The sequence below is a fragment of the Thermobia domestica genome, chromosome 7 (genome assembly GCF_964235325.1).
Source record: "Thermobia domestica chromosome 7, izTheDome1.hap1.1, whole genome shotgun sequence".
NCBI classification, from domain to species: domain Eukaryota; kingdom Metazoa; phylum Arthropoda; class Insecta; order Zygentoma; family Lepismatidae; genus Thermobia; species Thermobia domestica.
Window position 1 is genome coordinate 142670662 of NC_137460.1, and position 18637 is coordinate 142689298.

Here is an 18637-nt window from a genome sequence, read left to right on the forward strand (position 1 = left end):
TAAAAATAAATAAAACTTAATAACTCTTGAACCAAAAGATCAATCTGGATCAAATTTTTAACATAGATGAGGTTCAGGCCTGAGATGTTTTTTATCATTTCACTCTGACGGTAGAACTAATGGCAGGGGGATAGGAGGGGATATATATATATATAAAACTTTATAACTCTTGAACCACCGGACCGATCTCGATCAAATTTACAACCTAGATGAAGTTTAAACCTGAGATGGTTTTTGTCATATCACTTTGACGGTGTAACTTAAAGGTGGGAGAGGAGACATACATTTAAAAATGATCGAAAATGACTGATATTAGTGTCGAATCCAGTTTTCGGAGTCGCTAAGATGAACAGTAACACTTCTGATGCCATTTAAATCCAAATTTAGCTCCGCAACTTGGGGAGGGAGAGGAGGCAATATATAAAAATGATCGAAATGAAAAATATCAGTGTCGAATTCATAGTTTTCGCGGTGGCTGAGATGAACAATGACACTTCCGATGCCGTACCCAGTAACATGTGGAAGGGAAGATGATAAATAAAAATCATCGAAAATGACAGATATCAAAGAGCGTTTTAGTAATAGAAAAAAGTAACTGACTAACGGAACATATTACTATTTCTTTCTTAATTTAACCCTGCGAAGTGGGTAATTGATGCTAGTTATAAATGAGCTGTGAATTTCGTGCACCGTGAAAAAACCTGGAATAAGCAGTGGATTTTGTTACCAAACCTTGAAAACCTAGAAACTTTTTAAATATGTAGAAGATTGAACACCTTGTAATAGCAAACCCTTGAGAGGTCAAGGCAAATTAATACTACTTACAAAAGAAGAAGCGACTTTAACAGATTTTTAAAGTGTCTTTCCTCGTTTCTTGTGTGTGTAATTAACATCGTAAGGTTGAATAGGGGCGAATTTCATTGTTCCATTACAACGTATCGACCGTCGCACAACGTCTTGAGTCCCGGCCACTTTTCGATTCCTCACCGGATAGTGTTTATTGTCATTTTGTGGTCCCTAAAGATATTTTTATAAACTTTCCGATCGTGAAATGGAAAATTTTTGGACCGTGAAAAGTTGAATTCGATTATTCAGTTCGAATGGGAACACAGTAACATACTCAGTTTTAGGTATAGTACATACTACAGATCTTCAATGTGGATGTTCACACGGTACACGTCCAAACGGTAATCCAATTCGCTCCATATGTTCAATATTATGATCCCGTCAGAACAGCAATACGTTTCTTCAGTTCGTGCACTGTTGTTGATAGTTCAGAACGTAATTTAAATACCGCCACTGTTAGTCTCTCATGAACACTTCTACGAACTAAATCAATCTTACTTGAGACTGACCGTAGAAGTAACAACAGAAAGATCATGTTCACTTTCGCATTTTCCTTTATCTCAATGGGTTTCCGAGATGCAAGAATCGAGCTTACTTTTCGGATATTAGTACTCTTTATTTGCTGTTCTGTCTTTACTTGAGTTATTTTATACCAGAGGTCCAGAAATATATGTTCAGTTCGGTGCGCTAACCTTATTTTGCATTGAAATGGAGAACAAAAAATTGTGTTCGGCTTAACACTTTCAATCCTAAGCCCAAGTAGGGACTCTGAATACCTTTTTAATGCAAAAGACCTATCTCGGGTATTAACGTGGGTCTCTCAGATACCTTCCGTAGGTGGTGGTCTTTTCTCTGTAGGGAAATTATTCAGGTTTACACATAAAGGAAAACATTATTTACTTGACATCTAACGATGAAATTGTGAACATCTTGTATGCTGATGTGAGTTTTCTTATTTCGCGGTACTTTGCTGACGAACATAGATATATCTTTTTGTGCTAAGGTCGTTTTATTGTTTTATTTTATTTATTTATTTTTGTAGTAATATATTAAGGAATATAAGTGGATGAAGAACAAATAACAAACTTGGTAGCAGTTTCACCCAATGATAACAGTAGTAAGCAAGTATTTCACCTTCAGATTATATTTTTGTTGTAAAAATTTTTTCATGTAAGTGAAAAAGCATAGCAATTCCACCCAACAGTACCAACAAATGTTATTTATCTTAAAACATAACGTTTAAAGATGTATTTATCATGTATTTCGCGTGCCTATTTATTCTTACTATTTGATACTCATCTTTTAAAAATACCCAGGAAGCTGGAATTTTCTAGGTGCATAAGCCCAAGAAAAAGTTAAAACGTTTTTAAAACAGTGGGAAAAAGAAACTGGCTCCGAATAGCATTTGGATATAATATGAGTAAAGACATGAACATTTGCGAAAAATTAAGCTATTTTATTTTTGTCTGAAAAAATTAAATTTACTGCATGAAATGCATAATTCCAATTTTCCATATCATGAAGAACATTACAGATTCAGCGGTTAATAAAATCCCCATATAGACACATTTAAAAATACTTCTGGGCTTAGACCATCTGTAGAAAGGTAAAGCTAGTACTTTTTCAAAAATGTCAGTGTCATTACGTTTACTCCACTTTTCATTATAATAATTGTTTGTGATACACACAGACACACGCACACATACTAACTTTTTATTCCATGTCTGTGTAAAATAATGAAATACTTAAAAAATAATTTTATTATATACTAAATAATAACTTTTTAAAAACTTATAAATTGCGATGCAAATTTAAATTTGTTTAGCAATTTACTACACAAAAAGCCAAATCTAAAAGGAAGACTGATATATGTATATTTATCAGGTACGTGGAATGTTCATTAAAGATTTCCTCTTACCTAGTTGTAGTTAATGTATAGGCTATGAGAAAAATTTCATTTCTTAACTCCTAGCTTTTTAAGTCAAAGAAAGTGTAAAATAGAGTTGAGTTGAGTTGAATTTGAGTGTAATGTCCCGTTCAGCAGCAAGGCTATATCAGACGTGGACCTTCTGATTAACGTAGAATCCGAACCACATGAGCTCCCGCCGGGAATCGAACCCGGGCCTCCTACTAAAGACTGGTAAAATAGAATCCCAAGCGGTGTTAGGCTTTTACTTGAGAAGCCACACACCAGAGGAAATATTTGATAAGATATTTATTGAGAGGAAGCTCCATTATATGAAGTGAAACATTGGCATCGTCAGTTTAAGTATGATCGGACTTGCGTAGAAACGGTCCTCATTCGAGGTCGCCGCCTAAGCATCCGCCAACTAGCTGAAGATGTCGAGGTAAGTGTACAATCTATGAGAAAAATTATCTGTGAACATTTGCACATTCATAACGTGTCTGCCAGATTAGTTTCCCGGCTAGTGATACCTTTTCAAAAGCAGGAACGAGTCACTTGCTCCCAGAAAATGTTGACCCTGTACCAGAAAAACCAGGAGAATTTTTTTGACAGACGAATAGCTCAGGATGAAACATAGTCCATCACTATGACCCGGAGACTAAGGCCCATTGAAAGCAGTGGAATCATACTCACCAACTCGAAACAGGTTCCAAGTCCAACCCCTAGTGGGCCAGGTCGTGCTGACAGGTTTTTGAGACCAGCATGAATTCTAATGATAATTTCCTGATGAAGGGTACCACAATTGCAATGATATATTAAACTTTACTGCTGCAGGAATTATAGAATTCTATCAAAACTAAGAAGCATGGAATACTGATCAAAGGTGTCCGTATCCTTCAAGACAACACTCTAGGCCACAATTCACATGTGTGTTGCCCAGACAGAAGCACAAGCCTGCGGCTATGAAACTCTTCCCCATCTCCATACTCTCTTCTGACCTTGTACCATCGAATTTCACCTCTTCCCGACCATGAAGTCATTTTTGAAGGGAAAGCATTTCCAAGGCGATGAAACCTATATTTCTGGAGTCAAATCGTAGTTTTTGGAATATTCTTCAACTTCTACAAACAAACGCTCCACAAGTCCATAAAGCGATAGGAAAAGTGTGTGGCTATTGGAGGTTCCTATATAAATAAGGACTAATCTCTGTACCAGATTTCGTTTATCTCAGCCAATGGTAAGTGGGTTAGAGGAAATATTTAATGAACACCCTCATATACAGGAAAAAAAGAAGAAAGCAGTAGAAGGGTGATGTGAAAGAGACAGGGAAGGAAATGCGATTTACAAACACATTAAGGAAATAGGACTGAGAAAGTGAAAAATAAAAGAGATAGAGAATAAAAAGAGAGGGTAAGAATATAATGAACTGAAACCATGACCTAATCATGGAGAAAGCTTTCATGGGAGATAGAAGGAAAATAAAACAAGAGAGCGCGAGAACATAGGATAGGATAAGTAATTACTAAAAGATTTAGGGTACAGAGGAGGTATTTAGGCATAGTATTGGCACTATAATGATTACCTACTTTTAGTTTCAATATATAGGTATATATTTCAGATTTATTTGTTATTATTATTTAGTTACAAAAATTGGAGCCACTCATACTAAATGTTAAATATTTGTACTGTTACGTCGATTGTATTTGTCGTTACATACATACACACTCGGAAGAAGAAAACATGTAAAGTGTAGTTGGATAATTTGTTGACTATAAAATTTCAACAAATGGCGACTTGTGATGGGACGGAAGACGTGACGTCTTCTTGTGGCATGGTATTTCTTATCAGGACAGGGTAGGTGTAAATCATAATGGCTTTGATGAAGGCGTTGTTATAATGCCGATTTCTTCAACTATAGTATTTTGTTCAGCTTTATTATCTGAATATAATTGATAATTGTTATCTGAATACAAGATGCGCTCAAATGAAATACAGGGTGTTACAAAAATGTGTCACAATGTTTTGGGAACAGATTCCTCACATCAAGTTAAGAAAAAAGTTCATATGGACCTGTGCTCAAAAGTGTATAGTTTCGGAGTTATAGGGTGCCGAAAACTGAAACAAGTGAACTTTAAAAGTTCATAGCTCCACTATTATGGAACCGATCGTAGTCGGATCAAGACATTACTAAGAAACTAATATGTGAACTATCCAAATATCCGTGTTTAAGAATGCTCCAGTACTAGCACACCAATTTTTAGAGAAATAGGTGGAGAGTGTGATCAAGTACTCCCAAACAGCTTCCCTAAAAATGATTGTTCAAGTACCGACGGTCCTGAAAAATGGATATTTAGATAGTTCACATACTTGTTCCTTAGTGATGTCTTGACCGGACTATGATAGTTCCCATAGTAGTGGAGCTATGGACTTTTAAAGTTCATTTTTTCACGTTTTCGGCACTCTATAACTACAAAAACATGCACTTTCAACCACATGTCCATATGAAGTTTTTCCTTATTTTGATGTGAGGACTCTATTCCCAAAATACTGTAGACACCCTACGGTAATGCACCTTTACTGGTCGCACACATTGTACAGTCAAGGAAAACTCTTGCTGTATCAATTTTAAAATACAATTAGTAAGAAACTGACTGGTTTCCTGTGTAAACAACTTTTCCACTACACGTCGGACTTCACGGTTGAAGCCAATACTACTCCTCTTCAGTCACTTGTCCTTTGTTTTAAGTTCATTGATGCAGTAGTCATAGATCACAGAGCAAATTATAGGGGATGTTCTAGTGTCTTGCAAGCAGATTATTTTAGTGTAGTTAGTGAACGTGGCGAAGGTCAGATTCTTGAAGTCTAAACGTGCCGTCAAGTATATAAGAAAAATCGGTGATGAAAATATTAATTCTACTTCGTGGGGCTTAATAGTGATAACCGTGGATGAAATGCATGACATTGTTCTTAGAAAATCTCATGAATCTCAGCAAAACGTGAAGCAGAGAGTGTGGGCATCTCGCGAGAACGCGTCGGTATCATGTAGTAATGACTTGGGTATGCGCAAGCTCTCGGTAAAATGGGTTCCGAAAATCTGCAAACAGATCAAAAGCATGGAAGAATGAGGGCATCAAGGGAAGTCATCTCCCATTTTGACCGCAATGCCGACTGATTTGTCGTGAATAATAACCATGGGCGAAACATGGATGTACCACTACGATCCTGAAACAAAAACAGTAGTCAATAAAGTGGCGTCACTCGGGTTTCACGTGCCCCAAGAAGTTCAAGAGGCAGAACTGGGCTGGGAAAGTGTTTGCAACATTCTTCTGGAATAAGGATGGAGTCGTCGTACTCATAGACCACCTGCCCAAAAGTCAGACATTTGACGCAGAGTGTTACATTGCATTACTCATAAAACTGAAAGTGCAACGCCGCAGAAAATTGAGAAAAAGAATTCTGTTTCTTTAGGACAATATCTCTATCTATCGATGCAACTAACACTGCATTATTTAGGGTTTCATTGTCTAGATCATTCTCCTTATTCCTCAGACCCCTTCAGACTATTAGTTTTTCTCCAAACTCAAACATCAATTAAAGAACGCTATTTTGGATTTGATATGGTGATGATTAGTGCTATAGAACAATGGTGTGAGGAACAGTTTTCAGATTTTTTTTTTTTTTTTAACTGGTCTCCAAAAATTGGAGCACTTTGCAAGCAAGTGTTTTGAACTTCGTGTGAATATGTAGAATAATTGAAAAATGTCGTCATTTCACGTGCACTCCTTCTGAGTTGGGATACGTACTTTTCAGCAGTTTCTCGTAATAAACAATAAAGGCCATTTTTTGAACACCTGGTGTGGAGTGCCTTGAGCAAAATATTAGGCCAATAGATTGGTAAGCAACAAAAGACAAAAATTACTTGCAAGATAATTATAACCCAGTTACTAGCAAGATAATTATAACACACTACGGAAACTAACAAGGTTCTCATAAAAACCACTTTATGCTTGAGACATGTCTTCGCCCTAATTACGTTATAATGTTTCTTAGCTCATGTCGAATATTGTACACGGTTTTCTTTCTCATTATTCCGATGGAATGTCATTGAGATACAGACTACGTACATTTTGCAACAGTTTGATGTAGTAAACTTTTCATACTTACAACTTTTGTATCACATGACACTCGTGGCTCTAAAGGATTGTAGCTGCTTTCACTGTTAGAATTTAAGTTCCTGTTCAGTCGCTAGCACTTTCAAGAGACAGTATCCCGCGACGGTGAAGTATTTCGGGCGCCCATCTTGGTTCGTGGATTGCGATTACAGCATACAGTAATAGGGAGTCGTAGGTTCGATCCGAGTCGCCTATCTTGATTTGTTTTCAGAGCGACATTGCTTTGCTTGAACCATTGGCCGTGCAAGTCAGACCCTTTTGTCATTGTGGTTTTTGGGTTGCCTATCCTAAAACTTGCAGACAAGGAAAAATAAAGAATGGTCATAAAAGAAATCTAAAGATCTAAAGAATGAGACGAAGTGAATAGTTTCTGATTTTATCGTGGAAAAATAAAATCTCACTAAATAAGTATTTGTACTGTATGGAGGTTTGGATGATTAAATCCTTAAATGAAATTCAAATGGGATGCTAGTCACGAGACTTCCTGCAACAAATAAGCACTCTCCATTAATTTCCAGGATTGATGCTGAAAACAAAAAAATAAATAAATAAATAAAATAAAATCAAAACCATAGGGACGACTTAGCAGCTGTTCGTGCTTGTCAGTTTCAAACTACTTTTCTATGCATCTACACACCGATTCGATCGCCATCACTGTAAGCAGTCCTGGAACACCTGTTGAGGGTTCCGCCGTAGTTCTCTCATCATGATATCGAGAATGTCTGAATGGCATCAAACCGTTTCCGTTTTAAACTCGATTTCAATGTAGGGAATAGGAAAAGGTTGTGTGGAACTCAGTAAGTGGAATGATTATCGGCGGGATGTTGTTTTTGATCAAGGAGTCGGACACCATTCCTGAAGTGTGATACAGGGCATTGCATGGTGCAAATGATATTGCCCGAATATAGCTATGTATACCTCCTTATTGACAGTTTAGCCACATGAAACAAATTTATAATGCACAATCCCGTACATGTCACAAAATCCAATCAGCAGCACTTTCATCCAGGATCTGAGTTGTCTGGACATTTTGAATTTCGGAGATCCAGGTGACTTCAATTAGGACATCATATTGACTTCGGGGTCACACCGGTAAACCTATGACTCACCCACTGATAATATTGGCCAGGAATGTATAGTTGGTGGCTGTTTCCTGCTAGTAGTGACACGAGTGTCCGTATCATTTGTGAGAATCCTCGGCATGAATTTCGCGATACATACTGCATCCATAGGTTTTCGTGTAAAGAATGAGGCTCATTTCCTATAGGCCATATCCCCAGCAGATAATCCAATGAAACATATATGTTAGAGTATTACTTGAGTTAATACGAGAAACCGTATTAGTTGAGCAAAAGGTCAAACAGAGGCGCGAAAATTGAATTTAGAATTAACATTATCGTCTATGGGAAAAGTACAAAAATAGGCATAACATTTCTTTTAACCACAATGTTTAGGTTTTTATTATATATTTTAATAGTACTTACTAAGACTTTTTAAAATAAGCCTACACTCGCCTTGAGGAAAAGTACCACTACCGAGCTATGGTCAGTCAATTTGGACGAAATTGGTATTTTAAACATAAAAGCCTAATAAGATGCCGCTTATCACATAAAACAAATGGTCCAGTTGTCAGAACAGTTGGACTGCATGCCAAATACTCTTTAGGAAAGGTCTTAAAAGCCTTAGTGGGTGGTATAGAAAATTGACCTCTTAGCCTTCTCCTCCCACTACATGGTAGTGAAACAGATATTTTTCCGAAATTCGGTGTTGTCAACAAAATTCGAACTGGACGGTAGCTCTCGTCTCAAATGTTTTGGCGAAGAAAAAAGTAGTCTGGAAACTCCGAGTGCTTGATGTTGCTTTGTTATTTGACACTTTCAACCTGGTTTCAACAGAATATTTCTTCTTCTGTTGAGAAGGAAAGACCCATATATGCAGGCAAGTTGTTTGTTCATTTCCCCCTTCTCTATATAGAAAAAAAAGAAATAACCCATATGTGTAAGTCATTAATCATAGTGTAATACAGACCAAAACTACGGCAACGTCGTTGGACACACATTAAGTTACAATGTCACTAATAAGAGGATATGACTGTTCGGACAGTTCCGATTACCACCCACTAAGGCTTTTAAGATCTTGCCTAAAGAGTACCTTAAACTTTTGCTTGGAAAAATACTTATTTTTATACAAATTACTACATTCTTTTGTTTGTATAACATAGACAACAGTTTAAGTCGTCTTGAACATAGTTAAAATGCAAACTTTATATTTTGATCGACCCAATGGTACAATGCTTCAAGCAATCGATCACACATTTTCTTTCAGCTAGACTAGCTTTGCACTATTAGATGAACTCTCAAATCGCTAGAAATAGCATACAATTATCTTTAATTTCAATTTTTAAAAAAGTCCCTTCGTCTCCTTACCTTTCCTGCATAAGCATACACGCTACCCATCTACATCTTCTGAACATTTGGAAGTGATGTATCATCATACACGTAAAAATTAATCCTCCTTCACATGCACAGACTGTTGCAGTTCCAAGATTTAAGAAAACTGAGATACTTCTTATTTCAATATTATATCAAAAACCCAGTGCGTGAGGTTAAAACTCCTACCAATTCCCCCTTCTTCAATACGCCACTGGTGTGAACCATTATTAAGAAAATCTCAGAATTCAGCATCTCTTATCTCCTACTTATTTTCTCATGACAACACTAGGCTTTAGGATAGCTTCTCTGTAAACAATCTATTGTAGTTGAATCAGCAGAAATGTAATCTCATTGCACAGGGAAAAGTAAATATTGGTCTTATTTTTGGTGCAACAAGTAATATTTATATTGATCAGAAAATGATACTTTTCAGGTCTTTAAAATCATTGTGAAGACTGTTAGAAGAATCTCTTCAAAAGAGGAAGCGAATTCAAAACACTGCTGGGAAACAGAAAAGGAACTACATGAGAGCAAAAAATGAATTGCCTGGATCGCAAAATATAGGAATGTGAATTGTAAGTATTATGTGTAAGATATACTTTTGTGTGTGTGTGTGTAAGGTATACTGTATATTCCTTTAAATATAAAGTTTGGTCTCAATATTTACATTTTTTCTTCATACAATATTTTGTACAGCAATAACCAGTAATTTTGAAATATTTGTAAGTGAAAATAGGACTCAAAATTAATCATTCGAAGTTCGACAAAAAGGTGAAAGTTGTACAGCTAAATGGGGATGGTGGAAACTGCATTGAGACATTTCCCTATCAGAGAAATAAGTAAAATTTTGTCAGGGAAAGGCATTTCATAAAAATTTATTGGAAACACCATAAATATACGAAAGTCAGTTTCTTTTCTTCCGTTCTTAAAAAAGCCTGGTAGTGTGTCTCATTAAAGAAATAGATCTTTCTTTTTTATTCAAGTTATTATCCGTTTTCAACTCTACGGCTATATAAGACACGGAGATGTAGTTTAACGTGACATTAAAATCGAAAGCTGGATTTTGTGCGGCCAAAAGAGAGAACGCTACCTATTTAGTCACGAGCATGATGGTTAAATATTTACAGGGTTAGCATAAATGATTAATCCATTTTTAAAAGGCTATATTTTCAAAAGTATTACACGTACACACATGAATGATATATGAAAAGAACCACAAACTCATCAAGTTTATACACCCTATACGAATGTTCAATATGTGCCCTTTGGTGACACGACACATGTCCAGACGATACTCGAGCGCATTCCATACATTTTGTAGCATAGTCCTGTCAATTGTCTGCACTGTAACACTGATGCGCTCTTTTAGCTCGACTAAGGATTGAGGTAGTGAGGGGTACATAAACAAGATCTTTAATGTACTCCCACAGAAAGGAGTCGCAGGGCGTTAAATTGGGAGATCTAGGAGACCAGGGGCACCAAGATAAGTCATTCTCACCAATACGCCCAATCCAGCGATGCGGAATGTGCCAATGAGGTAGTGTCCCTCCCCCCCCCCCCCCCCCCCGGTGAGTTTGTGGTTGTTTTTCATATATCTCTCATGTGTGTGTGTGTAATACTTTTGAAAATATAGACTTTTCAAAACGAATGAATCATTTACGCTAATCCTGTATATTATTACAGAACTTGTTATCTTATTGTTATAAACTGGTTCGTTGGGTTGGAATTTAGTATCACTTTCAGCATCGAGGCTATATGAGACGTGCACCTATAGCTTAACGCAGGATCCGAACACTAGCTCTAATGAAGAATGGATGGGAATCTCCGTAATGACCTTGCGGCGTTCGTCCTATGTCTGTGTGTGAGGACAATTAAGAGAGGTACTTAAGTGAAAGAAAGAGCGGACTCTGGCTACGGAAAACAAGGAATAACTGAGATTGAAGTTGCTATGTGCTGAACACACGTACCCACCTTTAAAAACGCTGACTGGATTGAATGAATCTCTTAGGGTCTGCATTCCAGAGAACTGAGTTAATTTCAATAGAAGAGAGATATTAATGTTAATTGTCATTTAGCATTATCATTCTTACAAACTGGAGAACTTGACGTCTTCATTACTTGCCTTTCTTTCCTATAAAATGGTCACTTTTATAATTTCTTGAAAATTGTTCACTCCAATAACCTTTTATTTATAGTGAAAAAAACAGACAGTGACACAGATTTTTCTGTACTTAAGTTGTTTTCTTTTTCTTAAAGTTGAATTTTTGCTTGTGCGATTTTTTTTTTCAAGAAAAAGAAAAGCTTTTACATCTGTACAAGTTCTAAAAAATAAGATTTTTATATTATTTTATTTGTGTGCTGTACTGAAAATGTGAATATGCTCTAAACGGCTTTAATGTAGTGTGTGCTTCTCTTTTCAGCATAGATTTACTTAAAAGTTTCAAAGAGATTAAATTAAAAGTGTATGTGGTGCTAATAGAGAGACTCAAGCTGTTGGTCAATGCATCTGAGATGACAACTGCTCCCAGTATTAATAGCTTACCGAATGAATTGTTGATGACAATATTTGCGTGCATGTCAGTTCAAGATCTAAGTTTAAATGTTGCACGAGTATGTGTTCGGTGGCAAAAGCTTGTGCGGGATCCATTGTTGGGACGTAATTCCAAATTTGTGTGTCCCCAGGCATTGTCCATTGAAACAATAGAACAGATTCTGTCAAATGCTCCTTATTTACAGGCAATCTTTGTAAAACACGCAGGTGTGAACGTCATATTGAAGATAGTTGCTCAAAGCTGCAAAAATCTTAAAACCTTGTATATTTCTTCGCCTTCTTCTGTGAAAATCAGTGTTGTGAAAGAAGTTTTGCAAAATTCTCACGTAGTTGATTTAGCAATTGAAAGCAGTATATGTTTGGATATACCATTTCGTGATTTATTCAGATACTTCCAGTTTTTAAGGAAATTACGTATTATTTCGTCTGATTTCGTAGACAGTAAGCTTCTTCGAGAACTAATTGACAGTTGCAAGTATCTGGAAGAGTTAAGAATACCACATGCATTCAAAATTGGTGATGCAGATGTTCTTTACTTAATAGAGAAAACAAAGCATAATCTGGTTGGTATAGAATTATATGGTTGTAACTTATCAGAATCAACATTTCGTGAACTAAAACACCTTAAGAAATTACGCCATTTAACAATCATGAACTGTAATTTCATAACAGATGAAAGTTTACTCAGTATCGTGAACTTGCGTTTAGAAATTTTGTCGTTATTGGGAACAAGGAACTTGACAACTGAAGGCATCATCAAGTTTATCTTAGAAGCAGATGTTTCAAGATTAAAAGAACTTGATTTAGGATTGTATAGTAGACAAGTAGACACGGAAATAATAATTAAACATCTGTCAGATTATTGTCCTTTATTAGAGAGGCTGGTCATAGAACCGTCCGTTGTAATTAGGAAGTAACGTATACAATCTATCACAATAGGTAGCAATTCTTTGAAACAAGTATTTATATTGTATCATTCTCCTGACAGTTTGTTCTACTCGAGTTTGTATTTTCAACTCGTAAGGCACATACATGTGAGATGTATATAACAATATGGCCATCACTACTTAAAGGAAAAAATTCAGTTACATGCATAGAGAAAAAAAAAGATGTAGTTTCTTAAAGAGTTCCATTGTTACTTAAAAGTTAAGTCATTTGGTACAAGATGTGAATTTGATTTATGGTATATACCAGATTATCTTAAAATAAGTATCGCTGTTCAAAGAACTCTGGAGACGTAACTACTTGACAGAATACAACCAAATGGTAGGAGTATATTTGGGAACATGCAGAAGTGATTGGTTTAGAAAACAAAATTAGTTCCAATTTTCGCTACCAGAGGTAATTATGGCGCTGTACAACGCCAATTAAGCGAAGCGTGGAAATAAAACGACATTAGTGATGCTCATTGATAAGAAAGGCTGTAATTACCTCTCCAGGTGCTTACTCACGCCTGCATGTGTTTCAGTAATACGGGTTTGGGCACCACTATGTGCCAGATGGTGATCCGATGTTTGCTTTTTTTTTTTCCTTCCCACACTCTTTGCCCTGAAGGCACTGCGGTGGCTCAGTGGTAGAGCGTTCACCTCTGGTGTTTGGGGTTCCAAGTTCAAACCCTGCTCCTGCCAAGTGAACTTTTTGGTGGACAAACACCGTGTGCGTGGGTTTTCTCGGGGTTCTCCCGTTTCCTCCCACTTTCTTCATTCCACCATTTCATTCATATCTCATCATCACCGTCTCCTTTAGCCTGACCGACATAACCGTCGGACGTAAAACTCAAAAATTTCATTTCATTTTTCATTTTCTCTTTGCCCTGCAATCAAGGGGTCTCGGGTTCGATTTCTAGTGAGGACACATGTGAATCTGATCCCATCTTAACCTGTAGATCCCGTCTTTAGAACGTCATCATCATCTCATACGCTACTATCCACCATGGGTTTTCCTTGCCTGGGACCTTCACGTCAAAGACCTGCCTTTGGGCAGAACCCCACACCACCATCACCGCCTATAACACATCACTACACCACGGAGTTATTAATAGGAGTACAAATCAATCCCACGGTTCGCACGAGGTGCATAATTAGGCCTTTATTTAATTGAATATCAATAATAACATTTGTCTTCCATACCACGCTTACCGTACTTAACACTGAACAGAAACACAATAGACTCTGGAAGCAAGGTTTGACACTAATCATTTCCTGGAATTTTTGGGGAGAGCTTGCAGTTTATGAGCACAGGAAAGACTAATATTTACTTTCAATTTTGTAAGATATCCAAGAATTTTAAAGGGACGCTTCAGCTCAAAGGCCCCCCTCTCCCCGTAAATCCGCCACTGACCACGGTGTAATAATAGCATTGGTAATCAATGCCACGAGACCTACAGGAGAGGTAATTACAACCTTTCTTATCATTAGCATCACTAGTGTCGTTTTTTCTTTCACGCTGCACTTACTTGGTGTTGTACAGCGCCACAATTACCTCTGGTGGCGAAAATTGGAACTAATTAATTTTCTGCACCAATCTCGCTTCTGCATATTCTCAAATATACTCCTACCAAGTTTGGTTGCATTCTGTCGAGTGGTTACGTCTCCAGAGTTCTATGAACAGCGATACTTATTTTATGATAACCTGGTATATATATATATATAATTCTAATCACGTTAATTACAAGTCAATATCTCATATAGTGCACAAAAACTTCTTTTAGTCGTGTACACTAATAAGTTCATGCCATGGTAATTGTAACATAATTCGTGTTATTTCTGTAAAAGGTCCGCAAACCGCTCGCTCTGTTTACAGTGTCCCTAAGAAGTGAAGTTCCTGAGTTGCTTACGAGTAACAAAGGAAAATGTGTAGAAGTTAAATCCAGTAAGAAAGGGGCAGACTGTGGCGTATAAGAATTGTACAAACAGTTAGTTACTGCCTATAGAACATAATTAATATCATATAACACCACTATTGACTGGATTCTGTTACATTTGTTTTACTAACACGTAACATTATGTCTAATGCTGTTTACAGTAATATGGTGTGATCCTTATAGGGTAGAGCGACTATTGTGTATTAAGATGCACAATAGCATTGGTGACCTGTTTATGTCTATTAACAGATTGTGAAATTTGAATTTAAAGTTTGGGTTAGTTTGTTGAGCTTGATATAAAGTGTTGATAATTATTTCTTCATCCTTTCCTGTGTGCATAATCACTCATAGTTTGGTCCTGGATGACATAATCAGAATGTTTATACTCTGACAGATACATAATGCATACAAACCTGTAAACAAACGTGATCTTACGTGGACTTGCCATCTTGGAATAAGTGACGATCGAGTTTGGAAACAGCCTTATGTAAACTAAATAAGAAAATATTGAACTATATGGAATATAGTAATAATAATACCTCCTTTTAATTGAAGTTATTATTATTTGTGAAATTTGTGAAATAACAAACTACGTAATATAAATTTATATAGTTCCGATTTTCAAAGATACAGTACGTAAAACAGAGAAGTGTAATGTGACAGAAGTCAGTATGAGGGCCCTTTAAGTATAGATTTTTGGTTGGAAAAAGTAACAGTTGGATTGGATAACCTAGTACAAATTAATTCTCGCCTAACCTGCTAAATTTTAATTATAAAACAGGGCTCTCAGAAAATTTAATTAAGTTTATTTCGAAATATTCCTGACGTAAAAGGTCACGTAAAAGGTCCATGTTCGATGGATATCGAATAAAATTCTGCTCATCGAAAAACCGGTTAAAGGTTGAATTTCATGTTAATATTAATTTCGTGTCCCAGCAGTGACAGAACAATGGAAAAGAGTTGATTAAAAACAAGTAACCTAGGATTGACATAAATATCAATTGGAAGGCCCAAGTTGGTGCATGGTGCCGCCATTTTGTGTAACCGAATCCTCCTCGGAGCTCTTAGCGAAATAATATAAACTTGTTGAATAGTTTTTCTTGGTATTCGAATAGTGATTTTCTTCTGTTGTATTTAACTGGTAGAAATGTCCTGTAGGAAAATGAACCTTAGCTAAACCGGCCTCGCATCCTCACACATGTCATAACATATTATGAGGGAAGGGAACTCTAAACACGAAGAGTAAGATCATGTAACTTATCCACCGTGTATGCTCATACATTTCGAGTAAATGTTAAGGCAAGGAAAATTGTCAATGATTATGCCTGAGTAGTAAGAATGCGAACTAATCATGCTCTGCTATTGCATATAACAGAATGACAAGGTACGTTGCCCGTGTGGCTACCTAGCAGGGTCAATGCATGTATACTATATTAATCTTGTTATGATTTATTTATTTTCTGTTCTGTTCTGTTTGTCCTTGCGTAGATTTTTGTTCTTTCTCCGCAAGAAGTAATTGTCGGAGAGATAAATTTAATAGGCATGATGCAGAGTCGTTCTGACGCGTGATTTAGTGCCATACTAAAGAGCTTGACTAACATGTTTTCTGTAGTAGTCAGGCCTTTAGTATGACGACTCTGCATAAGGCCCAATGTGTCTAATTTGCTATCCTTTAGAAATATCTTAGATTGCTGTTCTTTTTAATTATGAGATTGACTCCATATATAGTGCATCCCATATTTATTGCTTTCGCTGTACAAATATCTCCGTATCCATTTAAATTGTTACTCATTTGTATTTCTGTATATAATTTATCTTTACATTATTAGGCTAGGTTAGTTAAGTTTAGGATTTGTTTTATAATTGTGTTGTGTTTATAAGCCTTTTCGTTTATTTTTTCGGTGTAATATGTGAAAGAGAAATATTTGTAAAAAAATGAAAGATACAGAGAAGGCTTACATACTACAAGGTTGTTTTCACGAGTATGCATGTAAATTTGCAAAATAATGATTATTAGTTTAATTGAACGAAGAATTTGCTGGTTGTGAGCACAATAACTAATACATTTTAAATTGTGTACACAGAGATAGTATGGAGCCTAATCTCGGGATATTGCAAAATTGAATATATACATTTCTAAAAAGTAGCAAAAGAGGTGGTTCGAAACTGTAAAGATAAATGAAGAGAAAGTCTATAGAATTTATTTGAAAGCTTTATTGATTTTTTCCCCTTTTAAACACAGTTATTCATGATTAGATTTATGAGGACAAACATGTGGGATTTTATTATTATTATTATTATTATTATTATTATTATTATTATTATTGAAAGATTTAAAAAACGTTATACGGTGAAGGATTTTATTTTGTTCGAAGACCTGAAATGAATAAAAGAAAAGTGTTGATATGATTTCAGATGGGGTGAGATAATTAAAGAAAATAATGCACTATAAATAGAATTTCATACTATATGATTAATCGAGATTACGTAGGAAGGTTTCGTAGCTGAAAGGTCACTTCAGTAAGTTACTGAAGATCTGATAAAATAGATTAAATCATAAACATACTATGTACTAAAGATAAAGTTTAGTCCAGATCAAATTTATTAAGTTTAACATTTTTTTTTTTTTTTTTTTTAAGAAAAGAAAATTAATTGTTTTCTTTCTTTCTATTTCCCTGGTCAGAATTTGAGTTGATCCTTCCAATCCATTAAGGTAACCGTGTACTGGGTTGTGTTTGTGCGTGAATAGCGGTGATGGCCACATTGCCTTTCGGGCACTAGTGCAATCGAGTATTAGGCAACCAATGATAAGGGTCTTGGAAGGGAAATATCATCAATAATATTCATAGACTTTCAATTATGGGTCGCTAATATATGTATATAGGCGCGAATCCAGGGGGAAAGGGCTACAATCCTGCTTTACACTGGATAAAGCGGCAAACTATGGTTTAGCCTTTCCCTTGATCATATCCTGGATCCGCCACTATATATATATATATATATATATATACATTTATTTTTTATTATTTTACAAATTGGTAAAAGAATTTATTTAGCTTAATTCAGTATATTCCCATATTAAAATTTATTATTATTAAAAATATTTTATTTTTTTATTTCTATTTTTACAACTCCACGAAGTATGCTATATCGATGTAAATGCATCTGCTCATCAGTAGATCCTGTAGTTTCAACAAAGTGCAAGAATGCCTATTTCTGTCTTTTATCCACTGCTTCAAATAGTCCCACAGACTTTGCTTAAATGTTTCTCAAAATTCATTTAGAGTGAACATAGCAGTTGTCATCTTGGAAGACGGGAGTGTCCATTGCATATATTCATCATGAAGATGTTGGAGAAATAACAATACCTGGTCACTGAGAATGTTCAAATAAACTTGTTTGCTGACTCATTTTGACATTATCCTGTATGAGTGGGCTCAAACCAAAGTACGAAAACCACAATCACAGGATCCAACCTCAGAACCACACACAGAGGGTTAAAATGTTTCATTGGGTGTCAGTACACTTAATGCCTTTCATCACTGGAATACAGACAAAAAATAAGACTCCCCGGATCACACTACACATTTCTATTCCTCTGGAGTCCAGTTTTGTGTTCTTGATACCACTGGAGATGTACAACTTTGTAGTGAAGAAATGGCCTATTTCGTGGTGATCAACTCCAAATGTCCATTGCATGAAGTTCCTTTTGTCAAATGGTTGGGATACACTTGTATTTACGGACTGCTCCAATTCCGACTGGTTTGAAAGCTATTTTCCTTGAGGGGTGCGAAACTTATCGGCAGGTAGGGATGTTGCACAGTCCGCTTCAATACGCCAATAAATTGGGACATTTACTGTATGCCC

At 36.1% G+C, this 18637-nt stretch overlaps 1 protein-coding gene across 6 annotated transcripts in view; it reads left to right on the forward strand.

Moving 5' to 3' along the window:
• Nucleotides 1–18637, forward strand: part of LOC145690430 (S-phase kinase-associated protein 2-like) — a 211071-nt gene that overhangs the window by 33109 nt on the left and 159325 nt on the right. For 5 of the 6 annotated variants that reach the window (XR_014132213.1, XR_014132212.1, XM_081765295.1 and 2 more), the window contains one exon: nucleotides 9790–9931. Coding sequence is in view for 1 of the 6 variants with exons in the window: in XM_081765299.1 (XP_081621425.1) it covers nucleotides 11868–12824 (957 nt within the window). In the remaining 5 variants the exon portion in view is untranslated. Of the gene's footprint in view, nucleotides 1–9789; nucleotides 9932–11776; nucleotides 17401–18637 lie in introns of those variants that run through there. The other variant, XM_081765299.1, reaches the window with a different exon arrangement.